The sequence below is a fragment of the Lagenorhynchus albirostris genome, chromosome 1 (genome assembly GCF_949774975.1).
Source record: "Lagenorhynchus albirostris chromosome 1, mLagAlb1.1, whole genome shotgun sequence".
Taxonomy (NCBI): Eukaryota; Metazoa; Chordata; class Mammalia; order Artiodactyla; family Delphinidae; genus Lagenorhynchus; species Lagenorhynchus albirostris.
This window is the reverse complement of record NC_083095.1, coordinates 154,269,428-154,292,213: the sequence shown is the minus strand read 5'-3', so window position 1 is coordinate 154,292,213 and position 22,786 is coordinate 154,269,428. Positions and strand designations below refer to the sequence as shown.

At 44.5% G+C, this 22,786-nt stretch overlaps 1 protein-coding gene across 3 annotated transcripts in view; it reads left to right on the top strand.

Annotated features, from left to right (window-relative positions):
* PFKP (phosphofructokinase, platelet) overlaps window positions 1–22,786 on the top strand; it is a 132,795-nt gene that overhangs the window by 18,867 nt on the left and 91,142 nt on the right. For all 3 annotated transcript variants that reach the window (XR_009541880.1, XR_009541879.1, XM_060156350.1), the window contains exon 3: window positions 20,815–20,892. Coding sequence is in view for 1 of the 3 variants with exons in the window: in XM_060156350.1 (XP_060012333.1) it covers window positions 20,815–20,892 (78 nt within the window). In the remaining 2 variants the exon portion in view is untranslated. The remainder of the gene's footprint in view (window positions 1–20,814; window positions 20,893–22,786) is intronic.

Here is a 22,786-nt window from a genome sequence, read left to right as displayed (position 1 = left end):
TTCTTGGATTGATCCCTTTATCATTATGTAGTGTCCTTCCTTGTCTCTTGTAATATTCTTTATTTTAAAGTCTATTTTATCTGATACGAGTATTGCTACTCCAGCTTTCTTTTGATTTCCATTTGCATGGAATATCTTTTTCTATCCCCTCACTTTCAGTCTCTATATGTCCCTAGGTCTGAAGTGCGTCTCCTGTAGACAGCATATATATGGATCTTGTTTTTGTATCCATTCAGCAAGGCTGTGTCTTTTGGTTGGAGCAATTAATCCATTCACGTTTAAGGTAATTATTGATATGTATGTCCCTATGACAGTTTTAATTGTTTTGGGTTTTTTTTTTTTTTACATCTTTATTGGGGTATAATTGCTTTACAATGGTGTGTTAGTTTCTGCTTTATAACAAAGTGAATCAGTCATACATAAACATATGTTCCCATATGTCTTCCCTGTTGCGTCTCCCTCCCTCCCACCCTCCCCATCCCACCCCTCCGGGCTGTCACAAAGCACCGAGCCAATATCCCTGTGCCATGCGGCTGCTTCCCACTAGCTATCTACCTTACTGCGTTTGTTAGTGTGTATATGCCCATGACTCTCTCTCGGCCTGTCACAGCTCACCCTTCCCCCTCCCCATAACCTCAAGTCCGTTCTCTAAGAGGTCTGCGTCTTTATTCCTGCTTTACCCCTAGGTTTTTCATGACATTTTTTTTTTCTTAAATTCCATATATATGTGTTAGCATACGGTATTTGTCTCTCTCTTTCTGACTTACTTCACTCTGTATGACAGACTCTAGGTCTATCCACCTCATTACAAATAGCTCAATTTCGTTTCTTTTTATGGCTGAGTAATATTCCATTGTATATATGTGCCACATCTTCTTTATCCATTCATCCGATGACGGGCATTTAGGTTGTTTCCATCTCCGGGCTATTGTAAATAGAGCTGCAATGAACATTTTGGTACATGTCTCTTTTTGAATTATGGTTTTCTCAGGGTATATGCCCAGTAGTGGGATTGCTGGGTCATATGGTAGTTCTATTTGTAGCTTTTTAAGGAACCTCCATACTGTTCTCCACAGTGGCTGTATCAATTTACATTCCCACCAACAGTGTAAGAGGGTTCCCTTTTCTCCACACCCTCTCCAGCATTTATTGTTTCTAGATTTTTTGATGATGGCCATTCTGACTGGTGTGAGATGATATCTCATTGTAGTTTTGATTTGCATTTCTCTAATGATTAGTGATGTTGAGCATTCTTTCATGTGTTTGTTGGCAGTCTGTATATCTTCTTTGGAGAAATGTCTATTTAGGTCTTCTGCCCATTTTTTTTTTTTTTTTTTTTTACATCTTTATTGGGGTATAATTGCTTTACAATGGTGTGTTAGTTTCTGCTTTATAACAAAGTGAATCAGTCATACATAAACATATGTTCCCATATGTCTTCCCTGTTGTGTCTCCCTCCCTCCCACCCTCCCCATCCCACCCCTCCAGGCTGTCACAAAGCACCGAGCCAATATCCCTGTGCCATGCGGCTGCTTCCCACTAGCTATCTACCTTACTGTGTTTGTTAGTGTGTATATGCCCATGACTCTCTCTCGGCCTGTCACAGCTCACCCTTCCCCCTCCCCATAACCTCAAGTCCGTTCTCTAAGAGGTCTGCGTCTTTATTCCTGCTTTACCCCTAGGTTTTTCATGACATTTTTTTTTCTTAAATTCCATATATATGTGTTAGCATACGGTATTTGTCTCTCTCTTTCTGACTTACTTCACTCTGTATGACAGACTCTAGGTCTATCCACCTCATTACAAATAGCTCAATTTCGTTTCTTTTTATGGCTGAGTAATATTCCATTGTATATATGTGCCACATCTTCTTTATCCATTCATCCGATGACGGGCACTTAGGTTGTTTCCATCTCCGGGCTATTGTAAATAGAGCTGCAATGAACATTTTGGTACATGTCTCTTTTTGAATTATGGTTTTCTCAGGGTATATGCCCAGTAGTGGGATTGCTGGGTCATATGGTAGTTCTATTTGTAGCTTTTTAAGGAACCTCCATACTGTTCTCCACAGTGGCTGTATCAATTTACATTCCCACCAACAGTGTAAGAGGGTTCCCTTTTCTCCACACCCTCTCCAGCATTTATTGTTTCTAGATTTTTTGATGATGGCCATTCTGACTGGTGTGAGATGATATCTCACTGTAGTTTTGATTTGCATTTCTCTAATGATTAGTGATGTTGAGCATTCTTTCATGTGTTTGTTGGCAGTCTGTATATCTTCTTTGGAGAAATGTCTATTTAGGTCTTCTGCCCATTTTTGGATTGGGTTGTTTGTTTTCTTGTTATTGAGCTGCATGAGCTGCTTGTAAATTTTGGAGATTAATCCTTTGTCGGTTGCTTCATTTGCAAATATTTTCTCCCATTCTGAGGGTTGTCTTTTGGTCTTGTTTATGGTTTCCTTTGCTGTGCAAAAGCTTTGAAGTTTCATTAGGTCCCATTTGTTTATTTTTGTTTTTATTCCCATTACTCTAGGAGGTGGGTCAGAAAGGATCTTGCTTTGATTTATGTCATAGAGTGTTCTGCCTATGTTTTCCTCTAAGAGTTTGATAGTTTCTGGCCTTACATTTAGGTCTTTAATCCATTTTGAGCTTATTTTTGTGTATGGTGTTAGGGAGTGATCTAATCTCATGCTTTTACATGTACCTGTCCAGTTTTCCCAGCACCACTTATTGAAGAGGCTGTCCTTTCTCCATTGTACATTACTGCCACCTTTATCAAAGATAAGGTGTCCATATGTGCATGGGTTTATCTCTGGGCTTTCTATCCTGTTCCATTGATCTATCTTTCTGTTTTTGTGCCAGTACCATACTGTCTTGATGACTGTAGCTTTGTAGTATAGTCTGAAGTCAGGGAGCCTGATTCCTCCAGTTCCTTCTTTCGTTCTCAAGATTGCTTTGGCTATTCGGGGTCTTTTGTGTTTCCATACAAATTGTGAAATTTTTTGTTCTAGTTCTGTGAAAAATGCCAGTGGTAGTTTGATAGGGATTGCATTGAATCTATAGATTGCTTTGGGTAGTAGAGTCATTTTCACAATGTTGATTCTTCCAATCCAAGAACATGGTATATCTCTCCATCTATTTATATCATCTTTAATTTCTTTCATCAGTGTCTTATAATTTTCTGCATACAGGTCTTTTGTTTCCTTAGGTAGGTTTATTCCTAGATATTTTATTCTTTTTGTTGCAATGGTAAATGGGAGTGTTTTCTTGATTTCACTTTCAGATTTTTCATCATTAGTATATAGGAATGCCAGAGATTTCTGTGCATTAATTTTGTATCCTGCCACTTTACCAAATTCATTGATTAGCTCTAGTAGTTTTCTGGTAGCATCTTTAGGGTTCTCTATGTATAGGATCATGTCATCTGCAAACAGTGACAGCTTTACTTCTTCTTTTCCAATTTGGATTCCTTTTATTTCCTTTTCTTCTCTGATTGCTGTGGCTAAAACTTCCAAAACAATGTTGAATAATAGTGGTGAGAGTGGGCAACCTTGTCTTGTTCCTGATCTTAGTGGAAATGCTTTCAGTTTTTCACCATTGAGGATGATGTTTGCTGTGGGCTTGTCATATATGGCCTTTATTATGTTGAGGAAAGTTCCCTCTATGCCTACTTTCTGCAGGGTTTTTATCATAAATGGGTGTTGAATTTTGTCAAAAGCTTTCTCTGCATCTATTGAGATGATCATATGGTTTTTCTCCTTCAATTTGTTAATATGGTTTATCACATTGATAGATTTGCGTATATTGAAGAATCCTTGCATTCCTGGAATAAACCCCACTTGATCATGGTGTATGATCCTTTTAATGTGCTGTTGGATTCTGTTTGCTAGTATTTTGTTGAGGATGTTTGCATCTATGTTCATCAGTGATATTGGCCTGTAGTTTTCTTTCTTTGTGACATCCTTGTCTGGTTTTGGTATCAAGGTGATGGTGGCCTCGTAGAAGGAGTTAGGGAGTGGTCCTCCCTCTGCTATATTTTGGAAGAGTTTGAGAAGGATAGGTGTTAGCTCTTCTCTAAATGTTTGATAGAATTCGCCTGTGAAGCCATCTGGTCCTGGGCTTTTCTTTGTTGGAAGATTTTTAATCACAGTTTCAATTTCAGTGCTTGTGATTGGTCTGTTCATATTTTCTATTTCTTCCTGATTCAGTCTTGGCAGGTTGTGCATTTCTAAGAATTTGTCCATTTCTTCCAGATTGTCCATTTTATTGGCATAGAGTTGCTTGTAGTAATCTCTCATGATCTCTTTTATCTCTGCAGGGTCAGTTGTTACCTCTCCTTTTTCATTTCTAATTCTATTGATTTGAGTCTTCTCCCTTTTTTTCTTGATGAGTCTGGCTAGTGGTTTATCTATTTTGTTTATCTTCTCAAAGAACCAGCTTTTAGTTTTATTGATCTTTGCTATTGTTTCCTTCATTTCTTTTTCATTTATTTCTGATCTGATTTTTATGATTTCTTTCCTTCTGCTAGCTTTGGGGTTTTTTTTGTTCTTCTTTCTCTAATTGCTTGAGGTGCAAGGTTAGGTTGTTTATTCGAGATGTTTCCTGCTTCTTAAGGTGGGCTTGTATTGCTATAAACTTCCCCCTTAGAACTGCTTTTGCTGCATCCCACAGGTTTTGGGTCGTTGTATCTCCATTGTCATTTGTTTCTAGGTATTTTTTGATTTCCTCTTTGATTTCTTCAGTGATCTCTTCATTATTAAGTAGTGTATTGTTTAGCCTCCATGTGTTTGTATTTTTTACAGATCTTTTCCTGTAATTGATATCTAGTCTCATGGCGTTGTGGTCAGAAAAGATACTTGATACAATTTCAATTTTCTTAAATTTACCAAGGCTTGATTTGTGACCTAAGATATGATCTATCCTGGAGAATGTTCCATGAGCACTTGAGAAAAATGTGTATTCTGTTGTTTTTGGATGGAGTGTCCTATAAATATCAATTAAGTCCATCTTGTTTAATGTATCATTTAAAGCTTGTGTTTCCTTATTTATTTTCATTTTGGATGATCTGTCCAGGGGTGAAAGTGGGGTGTTTAAGTCCCCTACTATGAATGTGTTACTGTCGATTTCCCCTTTTATGGCTGTTAGTATTTGCCTAATGTATTGAGGTGCTCCTATGTTGGGTGCATAAATATTTACAATTGTTATATCTTCTTCTTGGATCGATCCCTTGATCATTATGTAGTGTCCTTCTTTGTCTCTTTTAATAGTCCTTATTTTAAAGTCTATTTTGTCTGATATGAGAATTGCTACTCCAGCTTTCTTTTGGCTTCCATTTGCATGGAATATCTTTTTCCATCCCCTTACTTTCAGTCTGTATGTGTCTCTAGGTCTGAAGTGGGTCTCTTGTAGACAGCATATATAAGGGTCTTGTTTTTGTATCCATTCAGCTAATCTGTATCTTTTGGTGGGAGCATTTAGTCCATTTACATTTAAGGTAATTATCGATATGTATGTTCCTATTCCCATTTTCTAAATTGTTTTGGGTTCGTTATTATAGGTCTTTTCCTTCTCTTGTGTTTCTTGCCTAGAGAAGATCCTTTAGCATTTGTTGTAAAGCTGGTTTGGTGGTGCTGAACTCTCTCAGCTTTTGCTTGTCTGTAAAGGTTTTAATTTCTCCATCAAATCTGAATGAGATCCTTGCTGGGTAGAGTAGTCTTGGCTGCATGTTTTTCTCCTTCATCACTTTCAGTATGTCCTGCCACTCCCTTCTGGCTTGTAGGGTTTCTGCTGAGAGATCAGCTGTTAACCTTATGGGGATTCCCTTATGTGTTATTTGTTGTTTTTCCCTTGCTGCTTTTAATATGCTTTCTTTGTATTTAATTTTTGACAGTTTGATTAATATGTGTCTTGGCGTATTTCTCCTTGTATTTATCTTGTATGGGACTCTCTGTGCTTCCTGGACTTGATTAACTATTTCCTTTCCCATATTAGGGAAGTTTTCAACTATAATCTCTTCAAATATTTTCTCAGTCCCTTTCTTTTTCTCTTCTTCTTCTGGAACCCCTATAATTCGAATGTTGGTGCGTTTAATGTTGTCCCAGAGGTCTCTGAGACTGTCCTCAGTTCTTTTCATTCTTTTTTCTTTATTCTGCTCTGCAGTAGTTATTTCCACTATTTTATCTTCCAGGTCACTTATCCGTTCTTCTGCCTCAGTTATTCTGCTATTGATCCCATCTAGAGTACTTTTAATTTCATTTATTGTGTTGTTCATCGTTGCTTGTTTCATCTTTAGTTCTTCTAGGTCCTTGTTAACTGATTCTTGCATTTTGTCCAATCTATTGTCCATTCTATCTCCAAGATTTCGGATCAACCTTACTATCATTATTCTGAATTCTCTTTCAGGTAGACTGCCTATTTCCTCTTCATTTGTTAGGTCTGGTGCATTTTTATCTTGCTCCTTTATCTGCTGTGTGTTTTTCTGTCTTCTCATTTTGCTTATCTTACTGTGTTTGGGGTCTCCTTTTTGCAGGCTGCAGGTTTGTAGTTCCTCCTGTTTTTGATGTCTGTCTCCAGTGGCTAAGGTTGGTTCAGTGGGTTGTGTAGGCTTCCTGGTGGAGGGGGCTAGTGCCTGTGTTGTGGTGGATGAGGCTGGATCTTGTCTCTCTAGTGTGCAGGTTCACGTCTGGTGGTGTGTTTGGGGGCGTCTGTGGCCTTATTATGATTTTAGGCAGCCTCTCTGCTAATGGGTGGGGTTGTGTTCCTGTTTTGCTAGTTGTTTGGCATAGGTTTTCCAGCACTGTGGCTTGCTGGTCGTTGAGTGAAGCTGGGTGCTGGTGTTAAGATGAAGGTCTCTGGGAGATTTTCGCCGTTTGATATTATGTGGAGCTGGGAGGTCTCTTGTTGATCAGTGTCCTGAAGTTGGCTGTCCTACCTCAGAGGCAGAGCCCTGCCTCCTGGCTGGAGCACCAAAAGCTTTTCATCCACAGGCTCAGGATAAAAGGGAGAAAAAGTAGAAGGAATTAGTAGAAGTATGAGGAAAGAAAGAAGGAAAGGAGGGTAGGAAGGAAGGAAGAAAGAAAGAAAGAAGCAAAGAAGGCAAGAAGGCAAGAAGGAAAGAAAGGAGGGAGGGAGGGAGGAAGGAAGGAAGGAGGGAAAGAAGGAAAAAAGACAGAAAGAAAGAAGATACAGTAAAAATAAAATAAAGTATAATAAAGTTATTGAATTAAAAACTTCTTATTTAGAGAAAAAGGGACGGAAAGAACCTTAGGACAAATGTTGGAAGCAAAGCTATACAGACAAAATCTTACACAGAAGCATACACATACACCCTCACTAAAAGAGGTAAATGGGGAAAAATCCTAAATCTTGCTGTCAGAGACCACCTCCTCAATTTGGGATGATTCGTTGTCTAAAGGAGGGAAGGAAGGACGGAAAGAAAGAAAGAAAGAACGAAGGTAAAGTATAATAAGGTTATTAAAATTAATTATTAAGAAAAAAATTTAAAAAACATGGACGGATAGAACCCTAGGACAAATGGTGGAAGCAAGACTATACAGACAAGATCTCACACAGAAGCATACACATACACATTCACAAAAAGAGGAAAGGGGAAAAAATCATAGATCTTGCTCCTAAAGTCCACTTCCTTAATTTGGGATGATTGGTTGTCTATTCAGGTATTCCACAGATGCAGGGTACATCAAGTTGATTGTGGAGCTTTAATCCGCTGCTTCTGAGGCTGCTGGGAGAGATTTCCCTTTCTCTTCTTTGTTCTCACAGCTCCCAGGGCTAAGCTTTGGATTTGGCCCTGCCACTGCGTGTAGATCGCTGGAGGGCGTCTGTTTTTTGCTCAGACAGGATGGGGTTAAAAGAGCCGCTGATTGGGGGCTCTGGCGCACTCAGGCCGGCGGGGACGGAGGGGCACAGAGTGCGGGGCGGGCCTGCGGTGGCAAAGGCCGGCGTGACTTTGCACCAGCCTGAGGCGCGCTGTGCGCTCTCCCGGGGAAGTTGTCCCTGGATCCCGGGAACCCGGCAGTGGCGGGCTGCACAGGCTCCGCGGAAGAGGGGTGTGGAGAGTGACCTGTGCTCGCACACAGGCCCCTTGGTGGCGGCGGCAGCAGCCTTAACGTCTCCCGCCCGCCTCTGGGGTCCGCGCTTTTAGCCGCGGCTTGCGCCCGTCTCTGGATTCCGCGCTTTCAGCCGCGGCTCGCGCCCGTCTCTGGGGTCCGCGCTTTCAGCCGCGGCTCGCGCCCGTCTCTGGAGTTCCTTTAAGCAGCGTTCTTAAACCCCTCTCCTCACGCCCCAGGAAACAAAGAGGGAAGGAAAAGTCTCCTGCCTCTTCTGCAGGTGCAGGCTTTTCCCCGGACTCCCTCCCGGCTAGCTGTGGTGCACTAACCCCTTCAGGCTATGTTCAAGCCGCCAACCCCAGTCCTCTCCCTGCGCTCCGGCCTCAGCTCGCAGCCCCGCCCGCCCCGGCGGGTGAGCAGACAAGCCTCTCGGGCTGGTGAGTGCCGGTCGGCACCGATCCTCTGTGCGGGAATATCCCCGCTTTGCCCTCCGCACCCCTGTGGCTGCGCTCTCCTCCGCAGCTTCGAAGCTCCCCCCTCCGCCTCCCGCAGTCTCCGCCCGCGAAGGGGCTACCTAGAGTGTGGAAACTTTTCCTCCTTCACCGCTCCTTCCCACTGGTGCAGGTGCCGTCCCTATTCTTTTGTCTCTGTTTTTTCTTTTGCCCTACCCAGGTACGTGGGGAGTTTCTTGCCTTTTGGGAGGTCTGAGGTCTTCTGCCAGCCTTCAGTAGGTGTTCTGTAGGAGTTGTTCCACGTGTAGATGTATTTCTGGTGTATCTGTGGGGAGGAAGGTGATCTCCGCGTCTTACTCTTCCGCCATCTTCCGTCATGCCCCCTGGGTTTGTTTTGTAGATCCTTTTCTTCTCTTGTGTTTCCCACTTAGAGAAGATCCTTTAGCATTTGTTGTAGAGCTGGTTTGGTGGTGCTGAATTCTCTTCTGGCTTGTAGAGTTTCTGCTGCAAAATCAGCTGTTAACCTTATGGGAGTTCCCTTGTATGTTATTTGTCATTTTTCCCTTGCTGCTTACAATAATATTTGTCTTTAATTTTTGTCAATTTGATTACTAGGTGTCTCGGCATGTTTCTCCTTGGGTTTATCCTGTATGGGACTTGCCCTGCTTCTTGGACTTGGGTGGCTGTTTCCTTTCCCATGTTAGGGACGTTTTCGACTATAATCTCTTCAAATATTTTCTCATGTCCTTTCTCTATCTCTTCTCCTTCTGGGACCCATATAATGCAAATGTTGTTGCATTTAATGTTGTCCCAGAGGTCTCTTAGGTTTTCTTCATTTCTATTCATTCTTTTTCTTTATTCTTTTCCTTGGCAGTGAATTCTACCATTCTGTCTTCCAGGTCACTTATCCGTTCTTCTGCCTCAGTTATTCTGCTATTGATTCCTTCTAGTGTAGTTTTCAGTTATTGTATTGTTCACCTCTGTTTGTTTGTTCTTTAATTCTTCTAGGTCTTTGGTAAACATTTCTTGTATCTTCTCGATCTTTGCTTCCATTGTTCCCCCCCACCCCCCGAGGTCCTGGATCATCTTCACTATCATTATTCTGAATTCTTTTTCTGGAAGGTTGCCTATCTCCACTTCATTTAGTTGTTTTTCTGGGGTTTTATCTTGTTCCTTCTTCTGGTACATAGCCCTCTGTCTTTTCATCTTGTCTGTATTTCTGTGAATGTGGTTTTTGTTCCACAGGCTGCAGGATTGTAGTTCTTCTTGCTTCTGCTCTCTGTCCTCTGGTGGATGAGGCTATCTAAGAGGTTTGATGGGAGGGACTGGTGGTGGGTAGAGCTGACTGTTGCTCTGGTGGGCAGAGCTCAGTAAAACTTTAATCCACTTGACTGTTGATGGGTGGGGCTGGGTTCCGTCCCTGTTGGTTGTTTGGCCTGAGACAGTCCAACATTGGAGCCTACCTGGGCTCTTTGGTGGGGCTAATGCCGGACTCTGGGAGGGCTCACACCAAGGATTACTTCCCAGAACTTCTGCTGCCAGTGTCCTTGTCCCCATGGTGAGCCACAACCTCCCCCCCTCCGCCCCCGCCGCTGCCTCTGCAGGAGACCCTCCAACACTAGCAGGTAGGTCTGGTTCAGTCTCCCCTGGGTTCATTGCTCCTGCCCCTGGGTCCCAATGCACACACTACTTTGTGTGTGCCCTCCAAGAGTGGAGTCTCTGTTTCCCCCAATCCTGTCGAAGTCCTGCAATCAATTCCCACTAGGCCTCAAAGTCTGATTCTCTAGGAATTCCTCCTCCCGTTGCCGGACCCCCAGGTTGGGAAGCCTGACGCAGGGCTCAGAACCTTCACTCCAGTGGGTGGACTTCTGTGGTATAAGTGTTCTCCAGTCTGTGAGTCACCCACCCAGCAGTTATGGGATTTGATTTTACTGTGATTGCGCCGCTCCTACTGTCTCATTGTGGCTTCTCCTTTGTCTTTGGATGTGGGGTATCTTTTTTGGTGAGTTCCAGTGTCTTTCTGTCGATGATTGTCCAGCAGCTAGTTGTGATTCTGGTGTTCTCGCAAGAGGGAGTCAGAGCACGTCCTTCTACTCCGCCATCTTGGTTCCTCCTCCCGGTTTGCTTTTTAAAACTGTGTTTCTGTGGGCTTGGGGTTTGTATTCACCTGATTTGGACAATGTTGAAACAGTGGGTCTTATCAAAGCCTTTACAGAGCTATAGTTTTGTTGTTTTCTATTGGGATATGTTTAGGGTCAAACTGTCCTCATGCCCCTCTATCCTGGGCCTTGCCTGGCAGCCATGGCCCCACCATTAACATGGAGGGAGCACGTTAGCCGCCGTGATGAACTCGCGTACCTTGCTTCTTCCCCTTCCTCTGACCTTGAAGCTGATTCTTTTCCTGCTGCTACTGGAGAGTGTGCGTGGCATACAGTTTCCTCTGCCTTTTTGTTTTATTTTACTTTGGGGAGGGGTTGCTCTGCCCTAGAAATTGACAGAAGTCACCCCAGGCTGGCCTGATGAGTGAACGTGCTTTAAACATCTGAGGGTGGAGCACCCTTAGATCAGGCTTTTCTGTTCCGAGTAACAAAATGCTTTCAGACTTGCAGTAGACGAATGTCCTTAGGCTTCCGGTTTGCAGCCTGTTCTCCAGGAAACCTTTGATCACCTAGCCCACTGCCCTTCTTGTTGCCTCCCTGGCGGGGGCAACAGTGACTCATTTGATCTTCAAGACCAACTTGCAGGTCCAGGAGGGAAGGGAAGGAAGTCGGTTTAATTACTTCATTGAGGAAGCGGACTGGTTGTGGGTGGTTCAGTTTCTCTGTGTCAGTCCTCGGTGCTGGCAGGGCTGAGATGGGAGCTCACACCCCCATCAAACCAGTGATGGGGGCATGTCTCACCCCCAGACATTGGTGCCTTGGAGACAGTCTTTGATCGTCCCGTTATTAGGGGGCTGGTGGTGCCACTGGCATCTCGTGGGCCAGGGATGCTGCTCAACATGCCACATCGCGTGGGATGCGTCAGGGATGCCGAGAGTCAGTGATGCCCTGCCTTAAACCAAGGGCCACATCTGTGTTTGGCATGAAGGTCGGTGGGAGGAGTCGGGGGGTGGGGCATCTGTGGGGACTGCAACCAATGTAGTGCCTAGTCAACTTTACATCATCTTTCTCAGATCAAAGGGTTTTGTTGTTTTTGTTTTGGTTTGGTTTTAGTTTTTTATTGGCACTGTGTCCTGCGGCTGTGTCTGTATTCTGGGGACATTGTGGTATATTTTGACTTATACCTACCAGACTTTGTACATTTCAAAATGAAGGAATTGAAGGGGGATGTATCAGGTGGGACTGAGCCTACCAACACTTGGACTCCCTTTTAAGAACATTTGGGCTCACTTTGGAGAAATCTCGACACAGAGAAGCCAGACTTATTCCCACGTTGCCAACCAGAAAGGGCTCCTGGGCCCACTTTACTCATGGGTAACGGGGATCTTATTCCTGATGTCCTGGGGCTGCACTCTTCACGTCCTCTCAGGATGAGGGTGAGTGGGGGTGAGGGGACGGTCGGCCGGTGGGAGCCCCGCTTCCTGCCCACCCTCAGGTGGGCCGTAAGGCATCCTGAGTCTGAACAGATACACCCCCTTTAAGGGAGCAGGGAATTCTGTGGTTCCTCCATCAGGAAGATGCCAAAGAGAACCCTTGTGTGGAGCAGCATCGGAGTGAGTCTGATTCTCATGATAACCGCTTTACGGGCATCTCAGAGCATCCAACTGAGCACAGCCTTTGTGGGTCGGCCCTAGGAATGGTCAGAACTTTGAGGTTCGTATGTTCTGGAGGGAAATAGAAACAGCCTAGAGGTGGACACAGTTGAACCGAAATCGCCTGTTAGGAGGTGGTGCCGTGCTTCTCATGACACCCCCTCCCCCACCCCAAAAAGAGTGATTCTAGTGAACAGGGCCTGTTGTTTATGTCCCCATGGAAGGGGGTCCTCAGTGTCAGCCTTGCCTCAGGGATCACTCAACCCAGGGCCTGGGCACTGACAGTATCAACATTATCTCCCTAAATCCAATCACCGCTTCACTACAGGTGTAACGACTCTGCATCTGTAGTTCTGGAATCCAAAAATCTCTAAAACCTGCCAGTTTTTCCCGAACTCATTTGGGCAGCAATCCTTGGTGGAGCTGCATGTAACCCAGACTCGCCCTCTAGTGTGACTGTCCCCGGGGCGGTGGAGGGGGCAGGAGGGGAATGGGAAGGCTTGTTCACGCTGCTGACAGTGCCAGGTGACATGGAATGTCCATACTGCTTCTTAAAATCCCAGCCTTCAAAATTCTGGCGCACTTCCCACCCCTAGGGTTTGGGGAAGTGATTGTGGACCCACATATGTAGCCAATGGCTGGGAATCAACACGTTAACCTGGCCCTGCTTCCTCGTCTATCTGGTGAAAATCATATTTACCCTTCCTGCACTTGGAAAAAATCTGTGCACAAACCGGGCAAGGGGGCCATGATGCTACAGGTGCCTTCGACTCCTCTGGTTGTTACCAGGCACAGAACTAGGGGCTCAGGTGAATCACTTCCCTGTGGACCGTCTCAGGACTGTGGACGTCCACATGTCTGCAGTCTGGGTCACATCCCGTCGGGCATGGCTTCCTTCCTGGCCGCAGCAGTGTTGGCACCTGCAGCTGGAGGATCTGGGGGGGTGCAGGTGCTGGGCTGTGCAGCCTGGTTAGAGCCTCTGCCCACCGGAAGCCAGGACCACCCCCAAGCCCACAGCAGTGACAGCCAGAAATGTCTCCAGATGTCAGCAGATGTCCTCTAGTTGGGGACCACCATCCTATACCCACTGGGGCTCAAATTTAGAAGACGTTTGGTTTTGTGTGTTTTTTTTTTAAAGAATCATTTGGTAATTTATCCAGCACATTTGTCCATGCCTAGTCTAGTTTCTAAGTTCAGCTAGAGCTTTCCAGGTTACCAACATCAAACCAGTTAAACAGGTCAGCATCAATTATTTAAATGGAGGTTTTTTGGCTTTTTCTTGAGTAGAAAGCATGTGGGAAGCATATTGATCGGAAAACACTGGTATTTCTGCTAAAGGTCTGGCACGGGATTTGTTCTGTCTGGCTGCCACCGGGCCTGCTGTAAATCTGGAACAAGTCTACGTGTGATACATGCCAGCCCTTGGGCGCCATTCCGGGGAGGGTTGGGGTGGGGTGTGGATTAACCCGTTCTTTCCACCTACCAAGCCACTTGTAGATTTATTTGTTTTTTCCTTTTAAGATAGGGGTTTTCCTTAGGTACAGGTGCCTTAAGCTTCTTGGAGACAGTGAGGGCGAGTACATCACACACCTTTTGCAGAAGACTGTGCTCAGGGTGGACTGTCCCAGGTTTAGGTGGATGAGAATCAGGGTGGGCAGAGTCCTTAAGTTACCTGCTCTGATCTCGGCTACAGAAATAGTCTAGATGTGTTTCATTTAATATGCAGGGTCAACATCCTATTAGGTGCAGATTTTCCTGCAGATTAAAAGAAGTCATTATTCTTATTATAGCTCTTTATCTATGACTAACTTAAAAGTCTTTCCTCTTTAAAAGAACTCGTAACGGCTTGGCCCTCCTCAAGCCCAGCATTTGTGAATATCAGGCCCACCCATCGTCACCCATTGAAGAAAGGTTAGGAGTAGAGCATCACTTTCAGCAGCTAATCTTCTTATTACAAACAACACATTCTAAATGGGTGAGGTGAGTCAGGACTTCCTACTGTAAAAGAACAGGGACATCAGAACAAGATTAGGAGCTAACGTTCTGGTCTCCTCGGCCATCACAGGAGGTCCAGTGAGCGGCTTTCTCACGGGAGCCCTGGGTCCCTCTCGGACCAGCCTGGAATCTGAGCTGTACTTGGTCAGGGCCCTGAGCATCCCGGCCTGGCATCCTATGATGATGAGCAAGCTTTAGCTGTCAGTTAATAGACTGGTACCCTGTCTCCCTTCCTTGCCTCTGTTTGCCACAAAGGCACATTATTTTTCTTCTTGTATATGGTGAGCTGCCCGCTTTCACAATTTTTCAAGTGAGAAATGTCACATTGTGACCAAAGGACAACAAAAACTCACTTTCCCAGGGAGGGCAGCGTGGGCAGTCCTGCCCAGAAGCTGAGGTTCCGCTCTTTTTTTTTTTAATTTTATTTTATTTTATTTATTTTTTATGCAGCGGGTTCTTATTAGTTATCTATTTTATACATATTAGTGCATATATCTCAATCCCAATCTCCCAGTTCATCCCACCGCCACCTCCGCTCTTCTGTCGGAACCCCGGGCTCGTCCCTGCAGGGGATTCGAGCAGGAGGGAGGGAGGGAGGGAGACGCAGGTGGCTTTGCTGGGTGTCCTGTGATCCTGGGATGTGTGGGCAGGACAGATGGTAAAGCCACCCACCCGCACAGAGAGCAGGTTAGAAGGTCAACTTTGGGGACGTGTCTGGCTTTGTCACCCCTTTGCTCTCGCCTGCGGTCACCACCCTCACCTGTGCCCCAATAGTTCTGTGAAGGCCAAGAGAGGTGACCAGAATCAAGTTGTCTCATTTCCTTGAGGTTTTACACGTACCATTTCTGCATTTTAACTTGTTGAAAGACAGAACTCCTTAACCACTAACCGCCTGTCTAAAAATTGTAACGGTGATGCTGGAAGGTATAGGTAGAAGCTTCTCTGTGCAGCTGGGAGAGAGGCGGTGCCGCCTGGCCCTTTGGCTGACGTGCCCCTTGCTGGATTGGTTGAGTTCTTTAAATTAATTCACAAAAGGTGGATGACCTGGGGAATGCAGGGCGAGACCTACCTTCTTGGTGGCAGGCTGGCTTATGCACGCCTGGAAGAGTGAACTCTTACGGCCCTGAGCACCTTTTTTTTTTTTTTTTATAGATACTCTCTACTTGCTACCTTCCTTTTTTTTCTTTTTTTAAAAAATTAATTTATTTATTTTTGGCTGTGTTGGGTCTTCCTTTCTGTGCAAGGGCTTTCTCTAGTTGTGGCAAGCGGGGGCCACTCTTCATCGCAGTGCGCGGGCCTCTCACTGTCGTGGCCTCTCCTGTTATGGAGCACAGGCTCCAGACGCGCAGGCTCAGTAGTTGTGGCTCACGGGCCCAGTTGCTCCGCGGCATGTGGGATCCTCCCAGACCAGGGCCCGAACTCGTGTCCCCTGCATTAGCAGGCAGACTCTCAACCACTGCACCACCAGGGAAGCCCCCTGAGCACCCTTTTTAACTGCATGCCTGCCCCCTGCCAGGTCCAGCTGAATCCTTCCCATGTGATCTGGCTTGATCCTCACACCGTCAACATCTGCCTTGGGCTTAGACCACCTAGTTCTAGGAACCATTTTAGTGCCCAAGTTGCAAAAAAGATCACCTCCCTCCCTGCCTCTGCCCTGCCAGCTGATACCACTAATTAAGTACATAATTCACTGTGAGAGAAGAGGGCTGGCTTATGCGACTGGCTGTGTCCTGCTGTGACTTTTGGTTTATAACATACCAGGAACTGTGTATTATGAGCTTTGGCTTAAAGAAATCTAATAGCACCAGAGGGCTCAATAAATCATTGGGTTTCCAAAAGCACAAAGTTCAGGGCTGTACCATGACTCGTAGTGTTGTAACCCGTTCAGAAGTTTGGAGTTGACCAAATCTCACCAAGGACAAACCCAAAGGCATTTTCCCCAAAGCTGTGAAATCAGCACGCAGGAGTGACTTGGTTCCCTGGACCAGGGCGTCCGTGCATTTAGAACCTAGTGGGGGCCGAGCAGGCTCTGGGTGAGGGAGGAAGTGTGTGATCTGAGGTTCTGCGCATGAGTCTCCTATGCGCTGAATAAACTCATGATTCCCAAACCTTGAAAACCATCAGCATGGAGAGCCGTCACCGCCTGTCTCTCCTGCACCCACACCTGGCTCGGCACAGTGCACTTACTAACCCTTGAGCAGGTCAGAGCCAACCCCTCTATGTGCTGGCTCTTAAATCCTATAAGCGAAAAGTTTATTTATTAAGGAATTAACTTGGAAAACCTTCATTCTGTAGGAAACAAACACAGGTATTTAGTTGGAACCCCTGGAGAAGTCTCTGAATGTCAGTGATAACACACTTCCAAAGTGTTTTCTAGATACTGTTATCTTTTTAGCGATTGTTTCCTCTGGTCCTTGGAATGCTTGACATTCAAACAGAGTTGCTGACTGAAGAATCCAGGATTCGGGAAAAGCATCACTGAGTTGAGAAGACGTGGGGACCCATCCGGCAGTTTTCTGAAACAAAAAGCCAAGACTGAACGGAGCAGAAGCATCTTACCTGGCTTCAGTGCAAGAACTGGCCTTAAAGCTTCTGTATTTAATTCAACTAATTCAGTGGGCTATAAGTAGAAAGGACTAGAGGCGGGCTATTAGACTTCGTCTCTTTGAAAGTAATCAGAAAAATGAAGGCAAAGTTGCCATCAGGCAGAGTTAAAATACCAGTAATTTTCTTTCACCTGCACCTTTGTCTTCAATTGGTGTATATTGCAAATATCTTTTTTAAGTTTTATTAAAGTATAATCGATATACAAAGGACTGTACATAGTAAATATGTACGGTTTGAGTCTGGACAAATGTAAACACTAGTGATACCATAATTATATATAGATATATACCTCCCAGAAAAAATGAAAATAAGATAAATTAAAATTTTTTTAAAGCCAACTTTGTTATAGCATAAAACTGTAATTTTTCTCTCAGAATGAGATAAATTAAAAATAAAATTTTTTAAAAAGCCAACTTTGCCATAGCACAAGATCGTAATTTCCCTCTGGGTCTATAATTTTAAACAGTACACCTGCGGTTTCTTATAAGCGAAAGCCACCCTCAGGTGGACTAACTCTTACCCTATTTAGAACGGATTTAACAAATGCCTATAAATACCCCTACATGTGGCAGCCTCTCCTACATAATCCTTTGAGAGACTGTGCCTGTTTTGCTCAAAACAATCCCAGACAAGAAGTCAAGATGTTTTCAGAGCCTCTGGCATGTTCTTAGATCAGCGCTGGATTTGATACAACCAGCCGAGGGTCTCCTGGGGTCCCGTTATGAACCAGGACCAACGAGACAGTGTTATTTTTGGTCCAAAGCTAAGCGTGGCTTCCAGTGTTTTACGGTTTGCCTTTCTGGTGTGAATCGTAGAACTGGCTCGGAAGGCGGATCCTGAAACAGAATTTGAGAAAGTATTTTGGGCTCTGGCTGTGTCACAGTGAGTGTTCAACCTTCTGAGGAGACTTGCAAAACCTCCTCTGAATTTATAAATCATGGTACATTTGTGTAAAACTAGTCTCCCTCACTTAGTAACATCTTCTGTGTTAGCAAAAGACAACTTAAAACTGTAGTGGGTAGTTGTTATTCAGATGTTCCATGGGCCTAACAACTTCACAAACTACAGTGAGTGAGTCATTTCCTATGACCCAGCCCATGGGCACAATAGAGAGCTGCTTTGAGTGCAACACTCGCAAAATCATCCACTTTCTTAGTCACTTTCTTTATTGTATGTATTTAGGCTACACAAAATAAGCAGATTCTTTCTGGAGAACATTTTACTTCTCAGAATAAGCGTTCCGGTCTGGAGAACGGTTTGCCGTGTTCTCACTGTAGGAGCAAAGGGATTTGCAGATGTTTTTTTATTAGATCCGTATTTAAATTCTCAGAAATAATCAAGGGAAAGGAAATGTTTCCATTCCCCATAGGGCAGGTATTAAGCAGCTAACCGTCCCGGTGCTTGGCTAAGAAGCAGGTGCTGCAGGAATCATCTAAAAGTTGCTGCTGTCACCTGCACGGCTGACACGGCCCCAGGGCAGTCCCTGACCCTGTAGCTATGTCGACGTCATCCTTGTAAGCATCCTTGTAGGAGACTAGGGGACTGGTTCCCTAGTCTCTTTATTAACTAGGGCTGAGTGTGCAGAAATCTCCCCGGTGGCTATCAGTGTGAAGGCATTAGAAGATTTTCACTATCTGTTTTGTCAAGACCTTCGGGTCAGCCCAGTTCCCCATCCTGCTCTGCCAGAGTCGGTCTGGTTTTGTGCCAGCTGTTCGGACTGAATCACCGTCAAGTTTCCTCTCATTCTCAGAAGCACTTGGGTTTGGATGATTAAACATCACCCCTCCCTGCAGGGTGCATGTCAGCACAGCAGCCGAGGGTCTGAAACTTGGCCCCAGGTCCCGGGGCTGCTCGCCTTCTCCTTCCCTGCCTCCCAGGCATCTTGGAAACGAACGTCCACTGACTGTGGTTTGTTCAGTTGCCCTGTGCACGCAGGGTGAGCGTCATTCCCACCAGAGGCCTGGGAGTCTGGAGGAGGGAGAGGTCGTTGAAAGGGCAGCCCTAAAGCCACATTCTCCCTCTCTCTCCTGTCTATCCTCTGCCAGTATCTCTGATCCAAGTCACCTGTCACCTACTGTCGGTTATCTGTCCGCCACTGTCTAGCTGCCTATCATCTGTCTGTCTACCTATTTTTAATATTCTGTGGAAAGAAGCTCCCTGGGGGCCACTTAGAAGAGGAGAGGATCTTGTTTTGCTCCCACTCCTGGAGTGGCAGGGTGGTCTGCGGGCCAGCCTGTCCCAGGTAGCTTACATGCCGGGATGCAACTTAAACAACACCTCTGATAAGTGTTCCCTCTCGGGGGGATGGGGGTGCTGGATCACATCACACTCACGCTTGTCACCCTTGCACTCCATGGTAACAGCCATACCAGGCTCAGTACTTTAAATGGAACAGGCTAAAAATGTACACCGTCTACGGTTTCCAGAAAGAAGGGAGATGGGGACAGAAAGATAAAAGCGATCTTAGAGTTGGACCGAGGTGTGTCTGGAGGAAGTTCCACTGCTTCTCCGTGAAGGCCAGGCTGTGGGAGTCCCTGTCCCAGCCCATCCTGAGGCCGAGGGAGCGTCTGTCACGTGTGTAGCACTAGACTGTACACACACACATGGGTATAGATGTATTTCTATACAATATTGATATTATATGTATTGTATTGTAATTAATATAATGTGTGTAATATAATTATACTGTATATAATGACTGATATTTATTATATATAATGTATCAATATATAAATACATATGTGCATGTGTGTATAGTCTTGTGTTAATATGTGACAGCTAGGAAAGGGAACGAGCATGGAATCAAATAGAAAAGGGAGAAGCTGAGAGCAGGTTCATTTACAAAAGTTTATGATATATAATATGTGTATATTATATATGAAATATATAAATAAATGTCTATAATCTAGTGTTAGGTTTTATAACCTACTGTTATACATAAGAATTATAATGTCATATATCATACATAATATGTATTATATTTTGTTGGAAATTTTACACCTATAAATATGCAAATTGATCACCCATACAGGTGGCTGCACTGTTGATTAATTTTTGCTCCATACTCCATGGGCTGTTTCATTTTTAAAAATGTGTATTCCTTTTTTTCCTTCCCTCTTGACTTTCACTAGGCAGGAGATAGGAATCCACAACAATAATCTATTATGATAAACTTTTCTAAATGGCTAATGCCTATTCCTTTTCAGGGGTAAATGCCCTGGAAGGTGAGTCACATAGATAGAGATGCAAATGAACATTACTGTCATTCCTTTTTTTTAAAAAAAAAAAAAAAAAAAAAAAGTATTTATTTGGCCGTGCCAAGTCTTAGCTGTGGCGCAGGATCCTTCTTGATCTTGGACAATCTGTGAGGAGAATGAGATGCATTTAGAGTTGAAATGTAATTGTCTTTGGTCAAATGTGCATCGTCGTCCAGATTGACTCAGGGTCTCCCCTCAGTGTAGTAAACTGGCACTAGTTGGAAGGTAAGGCAGATGAGGATGGGGTGACATCCAGCTGTGCCTTTAGACCCTATTTCACGTGTGTGGAGAGTCGCGGATTACCCGGCAGATGCCTTCCTGTACGCGGTGCGATTGACACCACTGCTCTCCGTGAGTCTGTGTTGAGTCACCAACAGTGTCAGGGTAAATACGTCCCTTTTCAATCTCTCAGGAGCCAGTAGACACCAGGCAAACTATCTGACTCCCTGTGCTACTCTGGAGGAGTCTGGGTGGAAATTCCCAGTGTCGGAGTTGAAACTTAAGAGGCTTTCCCACAATGTAGGGCTTGGAAGGAGCACTAGTGTTACGCTGTGTTCTCTCACCACAGGGCTCTTAGGAATTTGGATTCATTGTCATCGGAGTTTCCATTTGACGTAACTCATGGATCAGTTAATGTCTCAACACAGTTGAACCCAGTCTTAAAAAGATGTTCCTTCCCTCCCCCAGGGTTACCAGGGCATGGTGGATGGTGGCAGCAACATTGTGGAAGCCGACTGGGAAAGTGTCTCCAGCATCCTGCAAGTGGTACGTGCTGAGCTTCCATCCTGCTTCTCTCTCTGAGTAACTCTTCGGTTTGAAACCTCTTGTGCTTATGCTCCAGTAATACCTACAACAGATTAAAGTGCTGCCTGGCATCATTCTTAGCTACTCGCATGGAAAGATAACATTCTTAATTTGCCATTTAATTAAATTTTTTAAGAAGCTCTACGTCAGGCACACTAAGGAATTATCCTTGCAAGAAAAAGTTACATGGGATGGCTAGTGGCACTTGAAGGGGGAGATCTGGTATCTTTTTAGAGCAGATTAACGTTGAGGCAGTTTTGGTTTGTTGGTGCTGTGTGTTTAGTGGCAAATCTCCTTGCCTGTTGGGTTTTGGGAGTCATTTGGCATCAGTGTAACAAAGCATGGGAGAGATCCCGACTGGCAGCCTCCAGGGGCTGTGGATTTAGTGGGAACACAGCATCCCTGTTCTGCCCTGACCCAGACAGGGCTGATTTCCTTGGTGTGCACAAGGATGAAGTAATCACCACTTCAGGCGAAACAGTTGCTCACGTGGAACTTAAAGGAACCTCTTGCCTGAATATTTCATGCGTAATAAATTCCTGGAACAATGTAGCTTAGTGAAGACTCCAAGTCAGTTGAGAAATAAAGAGATTACATGGAAGGAATGGATTTCATGAAAAGCTCTTGCGATTTGATCTTTTGAAATGTATGTATTCATGTGTGACTCATGTTGAGTATTTTTTTAATTGAAAGAAAAGAGATCGGTCCCATTCCCTCTGAAGGTGCTAGTGCAACAGAAGAAGGGATGAAAAAATATGGTATATAGATGTAAACGGAATATTATTAGGCCATAAAAGAGGAAGTCCAGCAATGTAGGACAACATTGAGGACATTATGTTACATGAAACAAGCCAGACACAGAGAGACAAACCCTGCATGATCTCACTGATACATAGATCTAAAAAAGGCAAACTCAAGAGAAACAGAGTAGAATGGTGGTTGCCAGGGACTGAGGGGGTTGCAGAAGTGCTGGTCAAAGGACACAAGCTTCCAGATCTAATGTACAGCGTGGTGACGGTAGTTAACACTACCGTATTATATACTTGCAAGTTGCTAAGAGACTAATGTTCTCACCACACACACACACACACACACACACACACACACACACACACACACAGGTAACCAGATGAGGTGATGGAGGTGTTAATTAGTTTGATCATGGTGATCATTTCACAATGTGCACCAATATTGAGTTATCATGTTCTATACCTTTAAAAATATAACCATGCTGTATTATATATTCGAAGGTTCTCGCCACAGAAAGGTAGCTATGTGGATTGATAGAGGTATTAACTAATCTTACGGTGGTCATCATTTCACAATATATACATGTATCAAATCATCACAGTGTGCACCTTAAACTGACAAATGTTGTATGTCAATTGCATCTCAGTAAAGCTGGGGGGGTGGGGGCGGATGCTAGTGGGGTGTGAGGTGAAATGCCTTCACAGACTCTTAAGTCTGCACTTGAGGCTTTTTGCTCTACTACTCCTGGGAAGAGGCTGAAGGAAAGTTGGACAACCATGGATACTTAGGTAGAGTAATATTTGCAAAAAGTCAGGACATTGTCATCTGAATTCCAGACAGGAAACCCATGTGTGAGGAGAGCATTTCCACTCTACTATGGTGATTGTGAAGAAAGATACGAAATACAAGTATGGTTGGGTGTGTGTGTGTGTGTGTGTGTGTGTGTGTGTGTGTGTGTGTGTGTGTGTGTGTGTGTGTGAGTGTGAGAGAGAGAGAGAGACTGGTGTCCACTTCTTTGCAACCCACTTGGTCCTGGGTTTCATTCCTGGGGCCCTGTCCATGTTATCTCCTCAATGTTTATGGGTTGCTGACTTCCCGTTGATAG